At 38.9% G+C, this 25,024-nt stretch overlaps 1 protein-coding gene across 3 annotated transcripts in view; it reads right to left on the reverse strand.

Annotated features, from left to right (window-relative positions):
* The window catches only part of SUMF1 (sulfatase modifying factor 1), a 97,708-nt gene extending 74,998 nt beyond the window's left edge, over window positions 1-22,710 (reverse strand). For all 3 annotated transcript variants that reach the window (XM_027586482.1, XM_027586483.1, XM_027586481.1), the window contains exons 1-2: window positions 22,419-22,710; window positions 3,461-3,634 (exon numbers count right to left, since the gene is read on the reverse strand). In XM_027586482.1, coding sequence (XP_027442283.1) covers window positions 3,461-3,634; window positions 22,419-22,694 — 450 coding nt within the window. In that variant the 5' untranslated portion in view covers window positions 22,695-22,710. The remainder of the gene's footprint in view (window positions 1-3,460; window positions 3,635-22,418) is intronic.
* Window positions 22,711-25,024: the final 2,314 nt, after the last annotated feature.

Genomic DNA, 25,024 nt, shown 5'->3' on the forward strand with positions numbered 1-25,024 from the left:
AATATCAATCACTTACAGAGATCACTGTCTTTTCAGACTCATTTAGCTGATAAGAATGCAGACTGGAAGAGATTAGCTTTTGAGAACGTGATTGCTCCTGTTGATGGAAACACATCTCCCCAGGTATTTCAAATGACTTGGAAAATAATAATATTCTTTACAGGTCAGATTACATAATCAACCTTTGTCCTTTGTTCTGCTCCAGCAATCTAGTTAAAAAAATTAAATGACATTGTTTGCTGATATTCTGATAGACTCTAGCTCCCCTGAGGGGTCAACTGTGTTTATAAATCTCAAGTGGCCAATTGAAGCATCAGACTGAAATCTGTATTTTGATTATTTCATTTAACATTACTGTCTTGAGTGTCATCTACCTTGTTTTATTTGTTGCATGTGACCTCATACTGCAAACGCCCACATTAACCCCTTGGGTTCCGTGGTTCTACTCTTCTAGCTTCCCTCCTCTTTCTGACTCTTCTTAATCATCTCCTGAAATACATAGGCTCTTCCTCTAGCCCCTAGAACACTGTTGTTCCCTAGTGCTCTGCCCTGGCTCTTCTTTCTCTTCACCAGTGGCTCTCGAGCTTTGTGCAGTGGAGATCACCTGGCCAGCTTATCACAACTACACATTACTGCTCCTCAACCCCAGAGATTCTGATTCTGGAGGTCCAGGGGGAGGCCAAGGAATCTTCAAGTGTGAACAGCTCAGCTGGTGACTGTAATATAGGCGGGCCAAGAAATCACACTTTGAGATACACTGACCTACTGCTAGACAACCTCCTTCAATCTCATTGCTTTAATGACCAGCAGCATGCACTTCAAATGACCCTCACATCTCCACCTCCAGGCCAGTTCTGTCCTCACTAGATATTAACTCCCTACTGGATCCCTGTAGTTCAGGCCTTACAAATACCTCAAACTCCTTTCCCTGATCAGAGCTTGTCATCTTTTCTTCACTCCTTTTCTTCTTCCTCTTTCCCTTGTGGGAAAGTGCCTAAGCACCTAACCCATCCCTTCATCCAATGAACAAGTTTCAAACATGTCCTGTTTGGGTACCCACCCTTGTTCTGTGCCTGAGTATGAACTAAATGACAGAGATATGAGGTCAATATTAAATAAGCACAGTCCCTGTCTTAATAGCACTTACATGTGGGGGCACAGACAAAACTCAAGTCAAAGAAAGGATGGAAGAAAATAATTACAACTTTAATTGACCTTGTAAGGTAAAGAGTATCAAGAAAAGCCTCTTTTTAATAGAGTAGGGGGGAGGAAGTCTCCTTGAGAAGGGGCCATTAAGCTGAGATGACTCAGAATGAGAAGAAACCAGCCATAGTAAAAGGGAGATGGGCAAGGGAAGAAGGAAATTCCAAGTGGGGAAAAAAATATGAGCCAAGACCTCAAGCTGGAAAAGAATGCTGAGTTTTCAAGGAATAGAAACAAGACCAGCTGGGCTTGAATATGGTAAGTGGAGTGTGATATAAAATGAAGTTGGAGGGACAGAAAAAAACTGTAAAGTATCATAAAAATATGAAACATTTATCCAAAGTGGGGGTTCTTAACACTTTTTGTGCCCTGGACCCTCCTAGCAGTATGGTGAAGCTTAGGGAACTCCTTCTCAGAATGAAATGTTTAAATACACAAAACAAAATCAATATGATTATGAAGAAAAATTGTTATTTCAAAATACCAATAAATTTGTGGTATAATAATATATACATGCTCTTTATTAATATATTAAATAAGATCTAATGGAAGGTCTCATAATTCTCATCATTTCTTTTTTTTTTTTAAGATTTTATTTATTTATTTGACAGAGAGTGATAGCAAGAGCAGGAACACAAGCAGGGGGAGGGGGAGAGGGAGAGGGAGAAGCAGGCTCCCACCCCACCAAGCAGGGAGCCCAGTGCAGCTCGATCCCAGGACCCTGGGATCATGACCTGAGCCTTCCTGGGACCATGACCTGAACCGAGCCGAAGACAGCCGCCTAACAACTGAGCCACCCAGACACCCCAATTATCATAATTTCTAAAGGAAGGATGAATGGAAACAATATTTCAAGATATCTACAACAATAACGTGACGAAAAAATGTTTGTGATTTCTACTGGTGACAAAGTTATAGGTACTGCTACTATTACTAGGGTTTGTCATCTGCCTCATAATTAAAGGAAGTGCTAAACTTGAGTGAAAGGGAAGTAAAAAGCCAGATGTCATTTATCCTCATCCATGTTCCTGAATGCCCTAAATTCTGTTTATTCTATCTTCTTTATGGAGAACCCTAGTCTGAGGGGAGCTTGTTCCCTTACAAGTCTTCTAACTTACATAGACTATTGAGGAAACTGATCTGAGAGGATCCTTATGAAACAAAAAGAAGAGGGACTTCTGCTTACAATAAACAGGTACAAAAGAGAAAACACTTTGTATATTTTAGTAAATTCCAAAGAAATGTGATGATGCAAAACCAAATTTGAACATTTTTTTGCTTTCAGCATTTACTCTCAAATTACTTTTTTATTTAAAAGAAAATAATGTTTTGGGCCTGGGTGGGAGGAAATAAAACAAGGATTCCACAAACGAAGGCAAGGGTAAAGTCCTTTGGTGAAAGAAAATGGGAAGCCTACAAAACAAGTATATTTTAGACACTTAGAGAAAGTTTCATAAACTAAAAAGACTCCTTATTCTTACTCACTTTTAGAAGAAACATCCACTTGCAGAACCTTGCTTTGGGATTCAATGACCAGAGAATAACTTGGAATTGCTACAGGAGAGCTTATGAGTCATCGGGCATTGAAATAAAATCACAGGGGCGCCTGGATAGCTCAGTCAGTTAGGTATCTGACTCTTGATTTCAGCTCAGGTCATAATCTCAGGGTCATGAGATTGAGTCCCACGTCGGGCTCTACACTGGGCATGGAGCCTGCTTAAGATTCTCTCTCTCCCTCTCCCTCCAAGACCCCCCACCCCACAACCACATGTTCTCTCTTTCTCTCTAAAACAAAACAGGAAAAAAAAAGAAAAAAAAAAATCACAAAATTGAAAAGCTGTACTTCGCTTAATGAAATACGTAATGCTTCTTGAACAAACTGCAATTTTTTGAGAGGGAAAAGTGGTCTGATTTTAGATTCTGTCAGCTATCTCAAAAAGCCTGAGAAGGCAGTGGCACTCTCTGGTATAGTAAAGCATTGATACAATATAGTATAATGGTTAGAAAAGAGGCCCTGGTATCTCACTGGCCAGGCTTGAATCCCAGCTCCACCACTAACTAGCTGTGCATCTCAGGGCAAACCACTTTTCTAATCCTCACTTCACTAACTGAAAAATAACCGGCCTCATGGGGTTGCTATGAGAACTGGATTAGATGAAAAATATATAAGCTCCTGAGCCTAGTAGGGGGCACATAATAAAAAATGGCTAATCAACAGAAAAGAACAAGTTCTTCCTTCCCATTCCAACCCTATTACCTCTGTCAAATAGCCGGTTGAGTTGACAAATTTCTCAAATTCAGCATTACTGACTTCATAGGCATCCATGTAAAAGGCATCAATAGCAACTCTCCTGGCAGGTGCTTCCCCATCTTGCTTTATCTGAGGATCATCTGTGCCCATTGTAAACACTCCGGCGGGGATGCGGACCATCTGCAGTGAAAGGGAAGACAGGGAGTCATGCCATCACAGCCAAAGTGGACCTGTATAAAGGGCAGAGTACCTAGCACACAGTAAGCACCCAACAGTTACTACATACCCACCACAGAAATCACTGCACAATCAGTAACATCACTCCATGCTCCTATGAAAGTGAAGGACTGGTCTCAAAAAGAAGTGAAAATTCTTGGTATGCCTGGCTGGATCAGTTGGAAGAGCATGTGACTCTTGATCTACAGGTCACAAGTTCGAGCCCCACATTGTGTGAAGAGATAAATAAAAATGAAAAAAAAAGAAGAAATGAGGGGCACCTGGGTGGCTCAGTCTGTTAAGCGTCTGCCTTTGGCTCAGGTCATGATCCCAGGGTCCTGGGATCAAGCCCATATTGGGCTCCCTGCTCAGTAGGGAGCCTGCTTCTCCCTCTCCCTCTGCTGCTCCCCGCCTGTGCTCTCTCTTGCTCTCACTCCTGCTCTCTGTCAAATAAATAAAATCTTAAAAAAAAAAAAAAGAAATGAAAATTCTCTGGGCAAGTAGTTCTTTAGTCAAAAGTCTACTTGATATATGCCATGGAAACAGGTCAGGAGCAATAGTCACCATGCTGCTAATGGCTGGAGTGCAAAGGCAGGGAGACACTCCACTTCTTTATACATTTGAGTATGTTTTTCCTTTAATATGATCTCATTTCTTTCGAATTATTTTTAAAATCAAATGCAAAAATGCCATATATAATATTCTTTTTTAGTTTTATTGTTATGCTAATTACCATACATTACATCATTAGTTTTTGATGTAGTGTTCCATGATTCATTGTTTGTACACAACACCCAGTGCTCCATGCAGAACGTGCCCTCTTTAATACCCATCACCAGGCTAACCCATCACCCCCCTCCCCTCTAGAACCCTCAGTTTGTTTTTCAGAGTCCATCGTCTCTCACGGTTCATCTCCCCCTCCGATTCCCCCCCTTCATTCTTCCCTTCCTGCTATCTTCTTCTTTTTTTTTTCTTAACATATATTGCATTATTTGTTTCAGAGGTACAGATCTGTGATTCAACAGTCTTGCACAATTCACAGCGTTCACCATAGTATATACCCTCCCCAATGTCTATCACCCAGCCACCCCATCCCTCCCACCCACCCCCCACTCCAGCAAGCCATATATAATATTCTTAAAAACCACTGAGTGAATGTAGGTCTCCAATGAAATAGGAAAGACTTACATCACTGAAATGGAATATCTAAGAAGTTTAATAAGGGACCATGTCTTGTCCTTATTATGTCCTTCTTCTTAATTGATTCCTTATTAAAACTCTAATTGCAATTACTTTGCTCCTACATACTGTCTCACATAAACTCTAAACTCCAAGAGGCCATTGGACTGCCTTGTTCACATCTGTATTTCCAGCACTAAACATAGTGCCTAAGGATTGCACCAAAAATATTCAGTTAAGAAATGCAGGCCTATGCTCAACATCATGAATCATTAGGGAAATGTAAGTAAAAACTAAAAAGAGAGTCTACTTCATGCCCACTAGCATGGCTATAACCCAAAAGATTGACAGTAACAAGTACTGACAAGGATGTGGAAATTGGAACCTTCATACATTGCTGGTAGGAATGTAAAATGATGCAGCTGCTTTAGAAAACAGTCTCTTGGTTCTTCAAGAATCTAAATAAAGAGTCACCATATGATACAATTTCACTCCTATATGTCCAAGATAAATGAAAACAAATATCCATGTTCATAGCAACACAAATGTTCATAGCAACATTATGCAGAATAGTCAAAAAAGTGGAAACTCAAAAGTCCATCAAATGACAGATATACAAAATGTGGTATATCCATTAAATGGAATATTATTCAGCCATAAAAAGGAATGAAGTACCAATACATATTACAACATGGATGAACCTTGGAAACATTATGCTAAGTGAAATAATCTACTCACAAAAGGCCACATATTATATGATTCCATTCATATGAAATGCCCAGAACAGACAAATCCAAGGAGACATAAAGTAGATTAGCGGTTGCCAGGGGTGGGAGGGAAAAAGAAATGGGGAACAGCTGCTAATGGACCCCCTTTTGGGGGGTGCTGGAATGTTCTGGAATTACTGATGATGGTTGTGAAACCTTGTGAACGAACTGGGAAACACTGAATTGTTCAATTTACAAGGGTGAATATTATGGTATGTAATTCTATCTTAATTTTCTTTAAAAAAGAACACAATCATACCATCTGTCAGAAATATATTCTGCAGACAGAGTATCTTACTTTCTAATCAGACGAGTGAAAAATCAATTCATTGACCTCCTAGCAGCATAAGAATTGTGAATCCTCTAATTCATAAAATAAGGGTTCAGATTGAGGAAGGAAAAAAAGGAAGCCAAAGAGAGATAACTAGTTGGAATAAAAAGAAAGAATGTGACTTAGCAATAACAGCAGAAGACCTAGAAAAACAAGATTAAAAGAAACAGAAAGTAGCAATCAACAATCATTGATTCCTACTTTCTGTTTCCATTGACTCTCTTTGCTAGTGGTTGTCTTTAATTCTGTGCATATATTTCCCAATGAAAACGGAGCTCTTTTCACTATGACATATGGGTAATAAATGTCTATTTGTCCAATGTATTACCATTACTCCAAGAAATCATGCTTAACTACTCCTGCCCCCTAATCCCAGCATTACAGAGATCACTCCATCTTACTGGATCTCTCCCCTCTTTCTATTCCCAGGCAACTGCAGGAGTCTCACAACCAGTCACCTTGTCTCCAGTCTCACCCTGTCACATCCCTCCTTGCTCCTCTCTAAGCCATTTATCTTCTGTTCCGTCATTCATTCCACAAATATGTAAGCACCTACTGAACTTTCTGAAATGTCAGCCTTCGGTATCCAGCACAACTTATTACAGCTCTGTTTTTAACAGAAAAAGAATGGCAATAAACTAAATGTCCATCAGTAGTGGACAGGTTAAGTAAATTGTGGGTCATCCACACAACAGAAAATTCAACAGCCACAAGAAAAGGAAATATATGATATTTATAAATATATAGTAAACATAGTAGATTTATCACTTATAAAGCTTCCATGAAGGTTAAAAGACAAAAGTAGTGAAAATAACTCATTAAAACAATTAGTTAAGGGATAAGTAAGATGAAAAGATATAAAACTAGATATCAAAAACATGAAACATGGCAGCAGAGAGTAAAAATGTTAAGCCTTAGAATGCAATCAAACTTAAATTGCCTACTTAAAAATAGGCTGTTATAGATATAAGTTGTTACGTGTAAACCTCATGGTAATCACAAAAAAAAAACATATAGTAAGTATACAAAAGATAAAGGAAAAGGAATATAAGCATACCATAAAGAAAGACATCAAACCACAAAGAAGGAGAGTAAGAGAATAAAAGAGGAACAGAGAGGAATAACCAAAAAAGCCAGAAAACAATTAACAAAATGGTAATAAGTACTTACCTATCAATAATTACTTTAAATGTAAATGGACTACGTTCTCCAATCAAAAGACACAGAGTGTCTGAATAAATTAAAAAACAAGACCCATCTATATGCAATCTACAAGACACTCACTTGAAATGCTCACAGAGACTGAAAGTGACAGGAAGGAAAAAGATACTCCATGAAAATGGAAACCAACGGGAAGCTGGGGTAGCTATACTTATATGAGCAAAATCAACTTTAAAATAGAAACTACAATAAAACACAAGGAGCACTACATAATGATAAAGGGGCCAATCCAACAAGAGGATATAACATTTGTAAAAAATTTATGTAGTCAACATAGGAGCACCTAAATAAATAAACCAAATATTAACAGACCTAGAGGGAGAAACAGACAGCAACACAATAATAACCGGGGACTTCATATCCCACTTACATCAATGGATAGATCACCCAGACAGAAAATCAATAAGGAAACAGCAACCTTAAACAACACATTAGACCAGATGAACTTAACAGACATATACAGAACATCCCATCCAAAAGCAAAAGAAATACACATTCTTTTCAAGTGCACATGGAACACTCTCCAGGACAGATCACAGGTTAGGCCACAAAACAAGTCTTAATAAATTTAAGAGGGCTGAAATCGTATCAGTCATCTTTTCCAAGCACAAATGATATGAAACTAGAAATCAATTCTATAAAGAAAACTGGAAAATTCACAGATACGTGAAAATTAAACATGTTACTAACCAATCAAGAGGCCAAAGAAGAAATCAAAGTTACATAAAAAAATACCATGACACAAATAAAAATGGAAATAAATCAAAATTTATGAGATACAGCAAAAGAAATTCTAATTTCAGAGCAATAAACATCTACCTTAAGAAACTGATTCTTTGAAAAGATAAAAATGATAAATCTTTAGCTAGACTCACCAAGAAAAAGAGAGGATACGCAAATAAAATCAGAAATGAAAGAGGAGATATTAGAAATGATGCCATTGAAATATAAAATATCATTAAGAAACAACGATGAATAATTATATGCCAAAAAATTGGACAACCTAAAAGAAATGGAAAAATTTCTAGCAACATACAACCTACCAGACTGAATCATGAAGAAATAGAAAATCTGAACAGACTGATTACTACTAAGGAAATTGAATCAGTAATCAAAGCTTCCCAAAAAACAAAAATCCAGAACTAGATGGCTTCCCTGGTGAATTCTACCAAACATTCAAAGAAGAATTATAACCAATTCTTCTCAAACACTTCCAAAAAATTGAAGAGGAGGGAGTGCTTCCAAACTCATTTTATAAGGCCAGCATTATCCTAACACGGAAAGCAGACAGGATGCTGCAGGAATAAGAAATTAAAGGCCAATATCTCTGATGAACATAGGTGCAAAAATCCTCAACAAAAAATTAGCAAACTGAATTCAACAATACATTAAAGGATTATATACCATGATCAAGTGGGATTTATTCCTGGGATGAAAGGCTGGTTCAATATCCACAAATCAGTCAATGTGATACACCACATTAACAAAATGTACGATAAAAACATATGATCACCTCAGTAGATGCAAAAAAGCATTTGACAAAATTCAACATCCATTTATGATAAAAACTCTCAATAAAGTGGGTATAGACAGAATATACCTCAACATAATAAAGACCATATATGACAAGCCTACAGCTAACATCATACTCAATGGTAAAAAGCTAAAAGCTTTTCCTTTAAGATCAGGAATAAGACAAGGATGTCCACTCTTGCCACTTTTATTCAATTTAATATAGGATGTTTTAGCCAGAGTAATTAGATGAGAAAAAGAAATTAAAGACATCCAAATTATAAAGGAAGAAGTAAAAATGTCACCATGTGCAGATGATATATATAGAAAACACCAAAGACTCCACCAAAAAACCGTTAAACTAATAAACAAACTCCAGTAACACTGCAGGATACAAAAATCAATACCAAAGAAACCTGTGACATTTCTATACATTAATAACCAACTATCAGGAAGACAAATTAAAACAATCTCATTTATAATTGTATCAAAAATAAAATATCTAGCAATAAATTTAACCAAAGGAGTGAAAGACATGTATACTTAAAACAACACATTAAGGAAAGAAACTGAAGACAACACAAATCACTGGCAAGATATTTCATGCTCATGGATTGGAAGAATTAGTATTTTTAAAGCATCCTTATGATTCAATGCAATTCCTATCAAAATTCCACTGGCATTTCTCCCAGAAATAGAAGAAACAATCTTAAAATTTGTATGGAACCACAAAAGACCCTGAATAACCAAAGCAATCTCGACAAAGAACAACAAGCCTATAGGCATTATGCTCCCTGATTTCAAACAATATTACAAAGCCACAGCAATTAAAACAGTATGGCACTGGCATAAAAACAAACAATGAAACAACGGAGAGCCCAGAAATAAACCCATGCATACATGGTCAATAAGTTTACAACAGAAAGGCCAAGAATATCAAATGGAGAGAACAGTCTCTTCAATAAATAGTGTTGGAAAACTGGATAGCCACATTCAAAAGAATGAAACTAAACCACTATCTTATGGCATACACAAAAATTAACTCAAAATAGAATAAAAACCTGAACATAAGACGTGAAACCATAAAATCCCATTAGCAGTAAGTTCCTTAACACAGGTGCTGGTGATGATTTTTGAACCCAACACCAAAAGTAACAAAAGCAAAAATGAGCAAGTGGGGCTATACCAAACTAAAAAGCTTCTGTACAGCAAAGGAAACTATCAACAAAATAAAAAGGCAATCTAATGAATGGTAGAAATTTTTTGCAAATCATGTATCTGATGAGGAGTTAATATTCACAATATATAAAGAACTCATACGGGCGCCTGGGTGGCTCAGATGGTTAAGCGTCTGCCTTCGGCTCAGGTCATGATCCCAGGGTCCTGGGATCGAGTCCCGCATCGGGCTCCCTGCTCCTTGGGAGCCTGCTTCTCCCTCTGCTTCTCTCTCTCTCTCTCTCTCTCTCTCTCTCTCTCCCCACCTCTGTCGCTCATGAATAAATAAATAAAATCATTAAAAAAAAAAAAAAAAAAGACTGCAACATCCTTTTAAAAAAAAAAAAAAAAAAAAAAAAGAACTCATACAACTCAACAGCAAAAAAGAAAAACTCCCATTAAAAAATGGGCAGAAGATCTGAATAGACATTTTTCCGAAGAAAACATACAGTCAAAAGGCACATGAAAGGATGTACAACATCATTATCAGCACAGAAATGCAAATCAAAACCACAATGAGATAGCACCTCACATCTGTTAGAATGGCTATTATCAATATGCCCCACATCTGTTACAATGGCTACTATCAATAAGACAAGAAATAACAAGTGTTGGCAAGAATGTGGTTAAAAGAAACCCATGTGCACTGTTAGTGGAAATGTAAATTGGTGCAACCACAATGAAATACAGTATGGAGGCTCCTCAAAAAGTTAAAAAATATTATTTAAAGAACTACCACATAATTTAGCAATTTCACTACTGGGTACTTACTAAAACACTAATTCAAAAAGATGTATGCACCTCAATGTTCAATGTAGCACTATTTACAATAGCCAAGACATGGGAACAACCTAAGTGTCCATGACTGAATGAACCCATGAAGAAATTGTGGTATGAGGGCACCTGGGTGGCTCAGTTGGTTAAGCGTCTGCCTTCGGCTCAGGTCATGATCCTGGGGTCCTGGGATCAAGCCCTGCATCAGGCTCCCTGCACAGTGGGGGGTCTGCTTCTCCCTCTCCCTCTGCCCCTCCCCCATGCTCTCTCCCTCTAATAAATAAAATCTTCAAAAAAAATTGTTGTATGTATATAAGTATGTATGCATGTGTGTATATAAATATATGTCCTTTTATATCATATGCATCATACATATATCATTCAGTCATAAAAAAGAATGAAATCTTGCCATCTGCAACATGGATGGATCTTGAGGGCACTATGCTAAGTAAAGTAAGTCAGAGAAAGATAAACAATATATGATCTCTGTTCTATGTGGAATCTAAACAAACAAAAACCAAGTTCATAGATACAAAGAACAGATTGGTGGTTGCCACAGGCAGGTGTGGGGGGGGTTAAAAAAAGTGGTCAATTTACACCTCAATAAAAAGAAATTTTTTTTAATAAAAAAATTTTTTAAAAAGATTGGTCAGTTCCAGAAAGGCATGGCTTTTTATTTCTCTAAAAAATACTGTGTACTTTTTGTCAGTTCTATAAGGAATCAGGTGGAGACCCAAGTTAACCAGTACAGTATTTCAAATTTATTCTAGTGATGTTTTTACTTCATCTTACAGATCACTGCTCAGAAAATTCAGGGCATGCAGCTGTTTCTATTATTGTTCTTGTTTTCGGAGGAGAATGGAAACACCTTTACTACACCACCTAAAACCTAAAATCTTCTTTAGTTACAACAAACATTTTAAAAAGCATTAAATATATTGCTTAATAAATTGTAAGTTAAAGATCCTTATAAGCCACCCTCCATGAAATACCTTGCCAGTCACTCCAAAAGCCCTTCCTATGCCCATCTTGAACACAAATCCTCCCCTCACCACAGAGAAAAACCACTGTCCCGACTTTTAACTTATTTTTAAGATATAACTGATACATGACATTATTTAGTTCCAGGTATACAACATAATGATTCAATATTTGTACATATTATGAAACGATCAACACAAGTCAACATTCACTACCACAGTTAAATTTTCTTGTGATAAGAACTTTTTTAAATTATTTTTTATTATTAACATATAATGTATTATTTGTTTGAGGGGTACAGGTCTGATTCATGTCTTACACAATTCACAGTGCTCACCATAGCACATGCCCTCCCCAATGTTGTGATAAGAACTTCTAAGATCTCTTTTAGCAACTTTCAAATGCATAATATAGCATTAACTATAGTCACCATACTGTACTATCCTGACTTTTATATAAATTGCTACCTTATTTTATTTGCACTTTAATTATTTAACTATGCATCCCTAAACATTATAGTTTTTATGGCTTTTCTTTTTTTTTGTAAAATATGGCATTTAGGAATCTAAATCTATAGGTTCCCCCTTTACCTCTTTTTCCCCCTTGCAATTTACTTGTTGAAGAAACTGGGTCATTTGTCTGAGATTCCCAGAGTCAAGATTTTTGTTGACCGCAGCCTTATAACGTAGTTTATTTATCATATCCCCTGTACTTTGTACCTCCTGAAAATTGATAGCTGAATCTAGAGGCTTTATCAGATTCAGGTTTGATTTGGGGGGAGTAAGACTCCTCTGCAGGTGGTGGTGTCTTCCTCATTAAGAAGCACAGAGTGTATGGGTTACTCTCTTTTCTTTTGCTGTTGCTACCAGCCATCAAGGTTCAATTCATCAGGGGTTGCAAAATGATATTCCAATTCTATCATATCTTCTTTTTTTTAAGATTTTATTTATTTATTTGAGAGAGAGAATGAGATAGAGAGAGCATAAGAGGGGGTAGGGTCAGAGGGAGAAGCAGACTCCCCGCCGAGCAGGGAGCCCGATGCGGGACTCGATCCCAGGAGCCCGGGATCACGACCTGAGCCGAAGGCAGTCGCTTAACCAACTGAGCCACCCAGGCGCCCCTATCATATCTTCTTCATTTATTGTTGAAATGTTTCTATAAAGAGAAACTTCCCCTATTCAGTTATTTAGCTACTCTGTGGTATATTCATGGGAAAGGCAAGATAAATTCTTGACTCTTTCCCCTTATTTACCAGCTTTCAAAATAAAGAGCCGGTTCCCAAGAATAATCCCAAGATGACGAAAACAAAACAAAACAAAAAATAAAACTGGGAAAGGGGTCAGGCTGTGTGCCATCTCCATATCTGGCAAAACACTGGATCTACAAAAGAGTATTACCAAAACCAAAGGAAAGGTATTAATACAGGGCAGGGTCTGATGAGACTTCTTACTAGAATAATGCTGTCCTTCATAACCCCCAATCACTGTGGTTGCTAACCACTCACTATCAGGACTCCCAGAATTCCATAAGCCTTCAAGATCTTTCCAATTAAGTCATAATATGCTTGAGTTAGCAAGAAGGAATTCATGGTAGTTGCCTTCAGTACACTTCATTTGATGCAGAATCCAGAATACACAGTAGGGAGAACTCCCACCAGAAGCAGATAAATTAGGGGAGGGAGCCTGTGTACATTCCCAGAAATGCCAGTGATTAGAAAGTCTCTGCTTTTATGATATAACCAATTCCATGTCCTGATTTATCTAAATTTTAAAAATTTCTTTCCAGTATTATGCTAAATCTTCTTCCCCATCATACGTTAATCAGTAAGAGATTACAAAACTAAAACAGGTCACTTGTGACTAGTGAAAATAGATTTCACTGAACTTCTGAGACAGGAACCAAACTGCAAAGGGTTGGAGTGAGAAGGCGGAAGTATAAGTAGTTGGTGAAATAGGAGAGAAATGACCTGCTAATTTGAGGGAGTGACCAATCTCAGAGAATGTTTTATTTTATTTTATTTTATTTATTTATTTATTATTTTTGTTTGAGAGAGAGATCATGAGTGGGGATGAGCAGAGGGAGAGAGAGAATCTCAAGCAGGCTCCACACCCAGCATGGAAAAAAGATACTTTTAATAAATTAATATGGAGAGATCTTGCCAAGACAAAGAACTAAAGTGAACAAAGCAATGTGTACCACAGTAAGCATGGCGTGCTATCATTTGTGCGAAAAGGAGGTGGGGAAAAGGAATAGAGATTCACCTATTTTGTATTTGCTTATATTTGCAGAACAGAGCTCCAGGAAGACATGTCAGAAACTCATGTGGTGGTTATTTGAGAGGAAGGGTATCAGGTAAGTATAAAATTTTTCACTATACACCCTTCTATAATTTTTTCTAAACCATGTAAATATACTGTCTGTTCAAAAAATAAACAATAAAATAAAGTGTCAATCTGATCATATCACTTTCCTACTTAAAATCCTTATGCGTCCCCATCACCTTTCAGGGTAAAATAAAGTATCTAACCATCAAAGCCTAATCTCTCACCGTCTCCCTCGTGATGTGTCCCACCTACACTTTGTATGTAAATAGTCAATATTCAAGATCATCTCCTCTAGATCTTTACTGCCTGCATTTCCCTCCTCTGGCTCGGTCATATGCCCCTCATCTGGGTTCCTCTGATAAATACCTCCATCTATCCTAACAACTGACACACACGTATTTTAATGATGGGTTTTCACCTCCCCTAGATCCTAGGCTCTTTGGGATTCACAAATATTTTTCATTTCTATATCCCCAGTGCCTAGCATGGTGCATAGTTCAGGATAGACACTCAAAAAAAAAAAAACACTTTATTGACTGACTGAGTGAAATCATAAATATGATGAGGAATTTGGCACTTGAGTTATTCGTAATTGTAAAAATTCTTGTTCTAACACAGTCCCGGACACAGATAGTATGTTTGCATTGTAGTGAAACCTGTTTAAGACTCTGTGCAAGGACTGAACTAGGTACACATTATTCTGATTATCCTCCAAATGTCTGAGACACACACAACGTTCCTCAGTCCTTAGAAGTCAGAATTTTAAGCAGCTCTGCAGAGAAGCAGAAATATAGAAGACTTCAGAAAAAAGCTCCAAGTGTAGTTTTAAAATGATTATTAAAATGATCTAATATGAGGTTTCATAAAGGATTAAAAGTTAAAAAAAGCTTCCCAGCAGCAGATAAGTAGGTCCTACTCTGAGAACAGGTGTTCAGCCCTCGGCGTAAAGAGAAGACACACAGGAAGCTGTGCCCATTGTGCCTAATAAAGTTTTACAATCACCTCATTTTTTTATCCTCTTCTCCCTCAAGATGAGTACCAACAATGCTAACACAATCACAACTTCCACTGTGGACTCCTGGCCTAGTTTTTTTTCTTCTTCTTTCACTACCCATCAGAGATAACCAACACTGAATAAGCCAAGTTTCCGTTCTGGAGGCTATAGATAAAAATATCCTGCATTGTTCCGAGTGGATCATAATTTCCAATTTACACGAATGAAATGAAGTTTTCTGTCATACAAATGGAAAATATTGTTCTAGTGAAATCCAGAGCATTAAGTGTTTCACTCTAAAGGACCCTAAACCACATAAAAAGAACCATTTTAATCAAGTCTTCACTGAAGTTCCAGATTCAAACAATCCATTCCTTGTTGAAAGTAAGTTAAAACCCCCTTTGCTACACCACGGTTTGTGCCATTGCCACTCAAGTCAAAAATACATAAGTCAAGGTGACTCTATTGCCGTTAGAACCATATTTGGGGGGCGCCTGAGTGGCTCAGTGGGTTAAGTGTCCAACTTGTGATTTCAGCTCAGGCCGTGATCTCATGGGTTGTGGGATCAGCAGAGTCTGCTTGGGTTTCTCTCTCCCTCTGCTCCTCCCCCAAGCAGTGCACTCCCTCTCTCTCTCAAATAAATAAATCTTTAAAAAAGAGAGAGAGAGAGAGAGAACCATATTTGGGCTACACACTCCAGGCAGGTGCAGTGGGCATGTATTACTTGTGCCCACCCAGCCCTCATTCCTTCCTGTTCTTGTCAGAACAACTGACATCCCTTTGAAAACCATTTGTTCAACCTTCTATATGGCTCAGGTAGAGCTGATGACTCTATTCCACCTACTGTGACTCAGGCATGGCCAACTGTGGCATTCTTTTGATCACAGAGATGTTATTAGGGATAGGCCCATGATCCAGTCAAAGTTAATCTTAAAACTTTGGCTGGAGCTATGAGAAAAGGGATACTCTCTCTTCCAGCTACTTCCTCAGTAGAAACAGAGACACTGCCTGAAAATGGAGCAAATACAGAAAAAAGAAGAGCCAGGAGATAGTCAAAAAGGAAGATCTCCCTGAGGCCTTGGAACCAGTTGTGTCTGGGGCCATATCTACTCTCAAACTTCCCCACTATGAGAACCCATGAATGTTCCCTCTCCCACTTTTTTTTTCTGCTTAAGCCGGTTTTGTGTTTTCTTTCACTTGCTACTGTGATATTTTTGTCTTATATACAAAAATGAGATAAGCTTATATGAATACTTTTGTGCAGTTCTTCTCCCTTTTCCTTCTTTTCTCTCCTTAAATCTAATGTAATACATTGAAGGCTCAGGAGAAAGTGGGGTGAAAAGAGAATCATGATCCCTGGATCTACCCACAAACTGCTGCTTTAGCCGTCTGTACAAGGCTTATCTATCTATACCATTCTCTTACTCTACTGTCCTCAAAGACAGACACTAATTGTAGATGGAATAGCATTAAAGTTCCTTCAAGCCCTGGGATTTATGATTCTATTAAGCCTCAGTTGCCTTACCTGTAAATGGGGAATAATACCTGTTACTGGATTCTTAGGAGGATGAGATAGAGCAAAAGAATATTTTACAAAGGTTTCTCTAGAAAGTATGGGATACCCTTTATTCCCACAGCAGTTTCTCAATATTGTATCCACCAAAAAAAGGTAACAGATCATTCAAGAAACTGTTACAGAATGGCTAAAATGTGTAAGACACTGGGCGAGTGGGGGGGGGGTGGATACAGAGATTGAAAAAGGTCTAAAACTGCTTCCCCTGTAGAATATCAGACAACTACACATAGAACACCAAAGAGAATATACAAGTTGCCTTCAGACAACAGTAAAATGTTGTGGAAATTTAGAGGAAAGAAAAACCACTTCTTCTTGGACGAAAGGTTTCATGGAAGAGATGACATTAAATTCAATCGTGCCTTGACACTTGGGTAAGCATTACCTGATCAGAAACATTCTCAGATAGGAAATCAGGACTGAAATTACCCATACATACAGAGACAGTGCCTACAATTCAATCACCCCATGATTCTAAATGCCCTTCAAGCAACTGTTTTCAAAGACACATGGAGATTAAAACATTTTGCTACCTCGTACAAAATAACCTGTGCAGAAATTGTTAGGATAATTTTCTCAATGAGAATTATACATATTTTTAACCAGAAGGAACTTGAGTAAAACTTTAAAATATCTAAATTGTTTCCCATACAATTTTTACTGCTGTAACTTTCCAGTGAAACTGTAAATTCCCTGAGGGAAAGCCTAGAGCTATTTATTTTTGTGTGTGTGTGTCTCTCATCTTGCCAAGTGCTCATTAAATGAATTAAAATACAAAAAAAGACTCACAGTTATAAAGTGTTACATTAAAAAGTGTGAAAAATGTCACCCCCAGAAACCTTAAATTACTAACATTACCCAGAACACATCATACATTTGTACAATGCTTTGTGCCCATGCCATTCCCCTCTTTGGAATCTCCTTCAATCTCTCCTTCTATCCCTAGCTTCTGAAAATGTCTCCTTCAAGCCCTAGCTCTAATGTGACTTTTTCTTTGAAGCACTTCCTAATTTGTACAGGAAGAATGAATCATTTTTTCCTCTCCAAGTGCTTTGTACATACTCCTCCTATAGTATTGTCACTATGGAAAAATGATGCTTACAGGTCATCGTGCATGGAGGGGAAGGGAGATGGGGGGGAGAGAGACACAGAGAGAGGAAGGCAGAAAGAGGGAGAGAGAGGGAGGGAGGAGGAGGAACGAAGGGAGGGACACATACCCAGAGAGAGTATACACCTACCAGAGGGAAATGGTAAATGCCTTGAGGGTAGGGCATACGTCTTTTTCTTTTCCTTATGACCAAGACATAGGAAACTGTTATAAAATTTGTACACCAAATAAACATCTGTTGAACTAAATAAACAGAAAACAAACAAAAAAAATTAGATTTAATACAACCCCAATCCAAATCTCAGAAAGTTATTTTACGGACATCAACAAACTGATTCTAAGCATATATGAACAGGCAAAAGACCCAGAATGGCCAAGACAATACTCGAGGGGAAAAACAAAGTTAGATGACTGATGCTACCCAATTTGAAGAGTTACTGTAAACTTAACAGTAATTAAGACAGTGGGTACTGATGAAAGTACAAAGAGATCAATGAAACAGCACAGAAAGCCCAGAAAAAGTCCTCCATAATATAATCAACTGATCTTTGACAAAGGTGCTAAGGCAATACAGTAGAGCAAAGACCATCTCTTCAACAAATGGTGCCAGAACAAGTAGATATCCACATACATACATACACACATACATAAATAATAGACACAGACCTTCCACCCTTCACAAAAATTAACTCAAAATGGATCACAGACCTAAATGTAAAATGCAAAACTGTAAAACTCTTAGAAGACAACATAGAAGACCTAGATGACAACGGGTATGGTGATGAATTTTTACATACAATATCAAAGGCACCATCCACAAAAGAAATTGCCAAGCGAGGCTTCATTAAAATTAAAAATTTCTGCTCTTCAAAAGATAATGTCAAGAGAATGAGGAGGTAAGTCAATTGAGAGAAATTTGCAGATGACACATCTGTTATCCAAAACAGGGGAAATTGGAGGGGAAGACAAACCATGAGACTATGGACTCTGAGAAACAAACTGAGGGTTCCAGAGGGGAGGGGGGTGGAGGATGGGTTAGCCTGCTGATGGGTATTAAAGAGGGCACATACTGCATGGAACACTGGGCGTTATACGCAAACAATGAATCATGAAACACTACATCAGAAACTAATGATATAATGTATGGTGATTAACATAACATAAAAAAAAAAAAAGAACTCTTAAAACTCAACAGTAAGAAACCAAAACAATCTGATTTAAAAATGGGCCAGGGCACCTGGGTGGCTCAGTTGGTTGGGCGACTGCCTTCGGCTCAGGTCATGATCCCGGAGTCCTGGGATCGAGTCCCACATCAGGCTCCTGGCTCAGCGGGGAGCCTGCTTCTCCCTCTGACCTTCTCCCCTCTCATACTGTTTCTCTCTCTCTCTCTCTCAAATAAATAAATAAAATCTTTAAAAAAAAATAAAAATAAAATAAAAATGGGCCAAAGACCTTAACAGATACCTCACCAAAGATACACAGATGGCAAAAATGCTCCTCCTATGTCAAGCAAAAAATGCAAACTAAAACAACAGTGAGAAACCACTACACACCTTAGAATGGCCAAAATCTGGAACAGTGACAACACCAAATGCTGGTGAGGGTGTGGAGCAACAGGAACTCTCATACATTGCTAGTAGGAATGCAAAATGGTACAACTACTTTGGAAGACAGCTTTGCAGTTTCTTAAAAAACTAAGCATACTCTTGCCATGTTACAGCAATTGTGCTCCTTGGTATTTATGAAAATATTTGGCACTTATCCAAATATCCATACACAAATCTGCACACAAGTGATTATAGCAGCTTTATTCCTAACTGCCAAAACTTAGAAGCAAGCAAGATGCCCTTCAGTAGGTGAACAGATAAACTGTGGCACATCCAGACAATGGATATTATTCACAGCTAAAAAGAAATTAGCTATTAAGCTATGAAAAGACATGGAAGAATCTTTTTTTCTTTTTTTTTTAAAGATTTTATTTATTTATTTGAGAGAGAGAGAATGAGAGATAGAGAGCACGAGAGGGAGGAGGGTCAGAGGGAGAAGCAGACTCCCCGTCGAGCAGGGAGCCCGATGTGGGACTAGATCCCGGGACTCCAGGATCATGACCTGAGCCAAAGGCAGTCACTTAACCAACTGAGCCACCCAGGCACCCCGACATGGAAGAATCTTAAATGCACATTACCAAAGAAAGAAGCCAATTTGAAAAGGCTACATAGTGTATGATTCCAACTCTGACATTCCAGAAAAGATAAAACTATGGACACAATAAAAAGATCAGACAGGGGTGCCTGGGTGGTTCAGTCAGTTAAGCGTCTGACTCTTGATGTCGGCTCAGGTCACGATCTCAGGATTGTGAGATCAGCCGTGCTTCAGGCTCCACGCTCAATGGGGAGTCTGCCCCCCCTCCAGCAATCCAACATGCTCATGCTCTCTCTCTCCAAAATATATTTTAAAAAAAGATCAGACATTGCCAGTGGGGATGAGGAGGAGGAATGAATTGAGGAACACAAAGATTTTTAGGGGAATGAAAATACTATACTATACAACACTATATGATATTATAATGATGGATGATATACATCATTATATATTTGTCCAAAATCACAAAATGTATAACACCAAGAGTGAACCCTAAGGAAAACTATGGACTTTGGTAATTATGATGCGCTAACGTAGACTCATCAATTGTAACAAATGTACCATTCAAGTGGAAGATATTGATAATGGTGGAGGCTGTGCATTGTGTAGGGGCAGGGGTATTACGGGAAATCTCTGTACCTTCCTCTCAATTTTGTTGTGAACCTAAAAATCCTCTAAAAAATTAAGTCTTAAGAAAAAAGAAAAATTTTTTTAAAGATAAAGGGGAAAAAAGCGCTATCACTACAACCATGCACCTCTCCTGTAATATTGAACTTCGTGAATTCAGAATAAATGGCTAAGTGTCGGAATTAGACCAAAGTCATCTACACATGAACCAAAATACTTGAAACCAAGGAGATCAGAGAGATAAAGAACTGCCTCCTATGAAGTCTTTTGTCTCAACAACAAAGCTACTTCAGGTTCAATCATTAGGTTGAGTCCTTGAAGGCTTGTGAACTGTGTTCTCAGCAATTGCTAGTTTCCTAATAGCAAAGGATGCCTCCAAACATTATAGAAAGTGAATTCAAGTGAAAATGAGCATAAAATAGAAACATGTATGGAAGGAAGGGAGGGAGGGAGGGAAGGAATGCAAGAACTGGTCAAAAATGACCCATACAATACCTAGTCCTGACACAAAACCACTCTGAAGAAATGGAAAAAATGTGTATCTTATAAATGTAATTTAAAAGATACTGGCAAAATAAGTAAATAAATAGATAAAAATAAAAAAATAAAAGATACTGGCACTCATATCTCATTCTGAAATCAAAAGGAAGTTACAGCATTTAAAATGCAGAATGTTCTTTACTGGCCAGAAGGTTTTAGGGAAAAATTTGATACAGATCAATGTGTAAATGCAGTAAGACAGCTACCCTGTTAGTTACAAAGCAGATAAAAAAGACATAGAGCTTTCTCTTTTGAAGGAAGGAGGAACTGATTATCAATACCAGGAAAGGTAGAAAAGAATTAAAATCATGTATGGCCAATACACACTACAACAATAACCAGGGCTCCCACCACACAAAAGATAAACACTAATAATGCAGCGCATCCTCTGAGGAACAGGAAAATTTAAAAGGCCAAAAATTACACAAAATGGAGAATCAAGGAGAAGCCCAGCCACCAGGTCCCTAACACTATACCAGAGACAAAAAGTTATGGTCTTAACCCCTACCACCCTGACTCCCTAGTTAGGGAAAGATACCTGAGACAAGTATCTTTGGTAATTGTAATGTCAGAGTAAAGAGCTACTCTGGTGGCAGCATATGGAAATACTTTAGGGGAAGAAAAGGAAAGAAGTCAGGTAAGGCCTGCTGGAGGACATTACCTCTCACCTAAGTCCTGAATACTGTTGAGAATTAAACCATGGGAAAGAAAACTGGGATTAAAAAAATAAGGAGAGAATGTACTTGGTACACAAGGAGGAGCACTAGTTTAGGAGTCAAACATCTGAGTTCTAGTCCCCCTAAGTTATTTCCACAACCATACCAATATGCAAAGTACCTGGAAAGAATGAAGTAATCGTTATTACTGATGTTATCATTTATGAATGCTAACAGCACTTCCATGCACTAGGAGAGGCACAGATAAGTAGCACTAAAAAAGCAACTACAGTTGCCTTGGTCCTTCCTGTGTGCTAGAGTACTAAGAATAGCAAGATAAATAGGACAAGTTCTTGCCCTCAAGAAACAGAGTCTACTAGAAGAGCCCATCGATAAAATACAACAATCTTGACACAGAGACCCACTGTCCTGATTTCTTCACAGTTAAGACAGGAACCCAAGACTAACGAATCTGTCGGCCTTAAAATTAAAAGCCCGAGAACCTCACGAGGAAGACAGGGTGGAGTGAGGAGAAGATAAGGAGTAAGAGGTAAGAAAAGGAGGGTCAACTGTCCTCAAACCAAACTCCCTAATTCGCAGGATTAAGTTGAGCCCCAAGATCCCGCCGACTTGGGGAGGCAAAGAGGGGAGAGGAACTCTTCGTCAAGTCGGATCAGCACGTGCCCAATCTGGGGTGTGGTTATAATCTTTACTTGCCTTCCCGCAAACCCCTTGCCTTGCCCATCCCAACCCTGTCCAAGAACCCCGCGGACCCCACCCGCCTTCACGAAATCGGAAGAGCACCTTGGTGGGCGCGAGCGGCCCGTCTCCCGGAACCTGGCCGGGGGCGTTCGCTTCCCGCGAGTATCGGTGCGCGGCCGTCGAGCTGCCATGGTCCCCGCGCCGCTGGGGAGTGCCACAACCGCAGGAGCCCGCGAGGGAAGCCGCGCCGCCACCGGCGCCCGTACTGGCCTCTTTGCCCCCAGCCGCTTCGCCGGGCAGCAAGAGCAGCGGCAGCACAAGGACGAGACCGAGCCGGGCGCAGCACCCACCAGCCGGCCCTACTGAGGGCGCAGCCATGTTGTTCCTCCAGCCATGTGACCCCGTAGGTCACGTGGCCCCACCCTCTTTAAAGGGGCCGACCTTGGGTTGATTTTTGAGGTGTCCTCAGAATAGCTCTCTTCAATTTTTTCTGGGTACCTCTCCTTTGGAGCACCCCCTCCTTGGCTCCACTGACTTTAAAACACAAAACCCTACAAAATTCAAGGATTTCCAGCCGACTATGAGTCCCATTTTAATTTCTTGGTTGAAAACCGATAATCAAATTTGTTGAGCATTTGCTAAATGCTAAGCAGTGTGCTAAGCACTTAACTTTTTGAAATCTCATTAAACCTCACAAGAACCCTGTAATATTGGGTTCACCAAGCTATTAAATGACTTGCCCAAGTTTACATAGCAAATAAGTGTCAAAAACGAGATTTAAAGCCAGGGAATCTAACTGAAAACCTGACTTTGGCCATTATGCTGTACTGTAGGCAATTAAATAAGTTTCCCTTAACAAGAAATAAGGGGAAGATGAACGTGTTGAAAACTTCACCAAAGGATGCAATTAGGGAAATCCTAGGTACACCTGGGATAGGTACAACAGTGGCTCTCAAAGACTCCCAGACGAGCCAGCATCAGCATCATCCTGGAACATGTTAGAAATGCAGTACTTGGGGCACCTCGGTGGCTCAGCTGGTTAAGCGTCTGCCTTTGGCTCAGGTCATTTTCCCAGGGTCCTGTGATGGAGCCCCACCTTGGGCTCCCTGCTCAGTGGGGAGTCTGTTTCTCCCTCTCCCCTCCCCCTACTCATTCCTTCTCTCTCTCTCAGATAAATAAATAATCTTAAAAAGAAATGCAGTACTCGATCAGAATCTGTGAGGACAGGATACAGCAATGTCTGTTTTTAACAAGTTTTCCAGATGACACTAATGCATACTGATGCACACTAATACACACTAAAGTTCGAGAACCACTGCTCTACAGGACCAAGTTTCTTCATGAAAAAAAAATCAAAAGAAAAAGAGGATAGAAGGAGGGGCTTGAAGTTTTAAAATGACATCTCAGCCAACTGTAATATGTGCACCTTATTAAATATTGATTCAAACCTACTGATCTCAACATTTTTGAGAAAATCAGAGAAATATGACCCCTGAACCAAATTATGATATTTGATAAAATTAAGCAATTAATATCAATTTTGTTTTTAGGTTTTTAGGATTGGTAATAGTATTTGTGGTTATGTTTTTTTAAAAGAACCTCTTCCTGGGGTGCCTGGGTGGCTCCGTGGGTTAAGTGGCTGTTTTCAGCTCAAGTCATCCTCTTAGGGTCCTGGGATCAAGCTCCACATGGGGCTCCCTGCTCAGCAGGGAGTCTGCTTCTCCCTTTCCCTCAACCCCTCCGCGTGCTCATGCTCTCTCTCTCTCTCTCTCTCTCTCTCTCTCTCTCTCTCTCTCTCTCAAATAAATAAATAAAATCTTTTTAAAAAAATAAAAGAATCCCTCCCTTTGAAATATATATGTTGGAATATATATATGGATAAAAAGATAGGCTGTCAAGGCTTTGCTTCCAAAAAATGGGTGATGGTGGGAGAGGGTGGCTAAAGATGAAACAGGATTGGCCTTGAGTTGACAATTGTTGAAACTTGTTTATGGGTATCTGGGTGTTTGTTATAATACTCTCTCTAGTTTATGTTTGGATTTTTATTTTTTTTAAAGATTTTTTATTTATTTATTTGATAGAGAGACAGCAAGAGTAGGAACACAAGTAGGGGGAGTGGGAGAGGGAGAAGCAGGCTCCCCGCCAAGTAGGGAGCCCGATGCGGAGCTCCATCCCAGGACCCTGAGATCATGACCTGAGCCAAAGGCAGACGCTTAACGACTGAGCCACTCAGGCACCCCTATGTTTGGATTTTTAAATAAATATAGCAAAGTCCTTTCCTCCTTGTTGACTATTTCACAGTTTTCCAAAGTTTTCACACATTTTCTTGCTTAAGATTGCAACCACTTGGCAAGCAACCTCCTATTATCATACCCATTTCACAGTTGGTGAAGCTAAAAAGTCATTGTTTTAACTATGGTTATATATTTACTATGGACAATTTAGACTCCAGGGTCTAGGTCAAAGATAGTTGTTGTCAGTCTCTCTGCAAAAGATCAGCCTTGGCACATGCTGTGTCAGCTGCCCTTCTGAGAACTGACACACCTTAGACTCATGATCCTGCTAAACCATTAGGGTATGACCTCCATGAAGGCAAGGATCCTGCCAATTTTCACCACTGAATCAGCAAAATTAGGCCAACGCCTAGCACATAATAAACACTCAGTGAACATTTATTGAATTAATGGACAAATGAACGAATGGGAGTA

The sequence above is a fragment of the Zalophus californianus genome, chromosome 1 (genome assembly GCF_009762305.2).
Source record: "Zalophus californianus isolate mZalCal1 chromosome 1, mZalCal1.pri.v2, whole genome shotgun sequence".
Lineage (NCBI taxonomy): Eukaryota > Metazoa > Chordata > Mammalia > Carnivora > Otariidae > Zalophus > Zalophus californianus.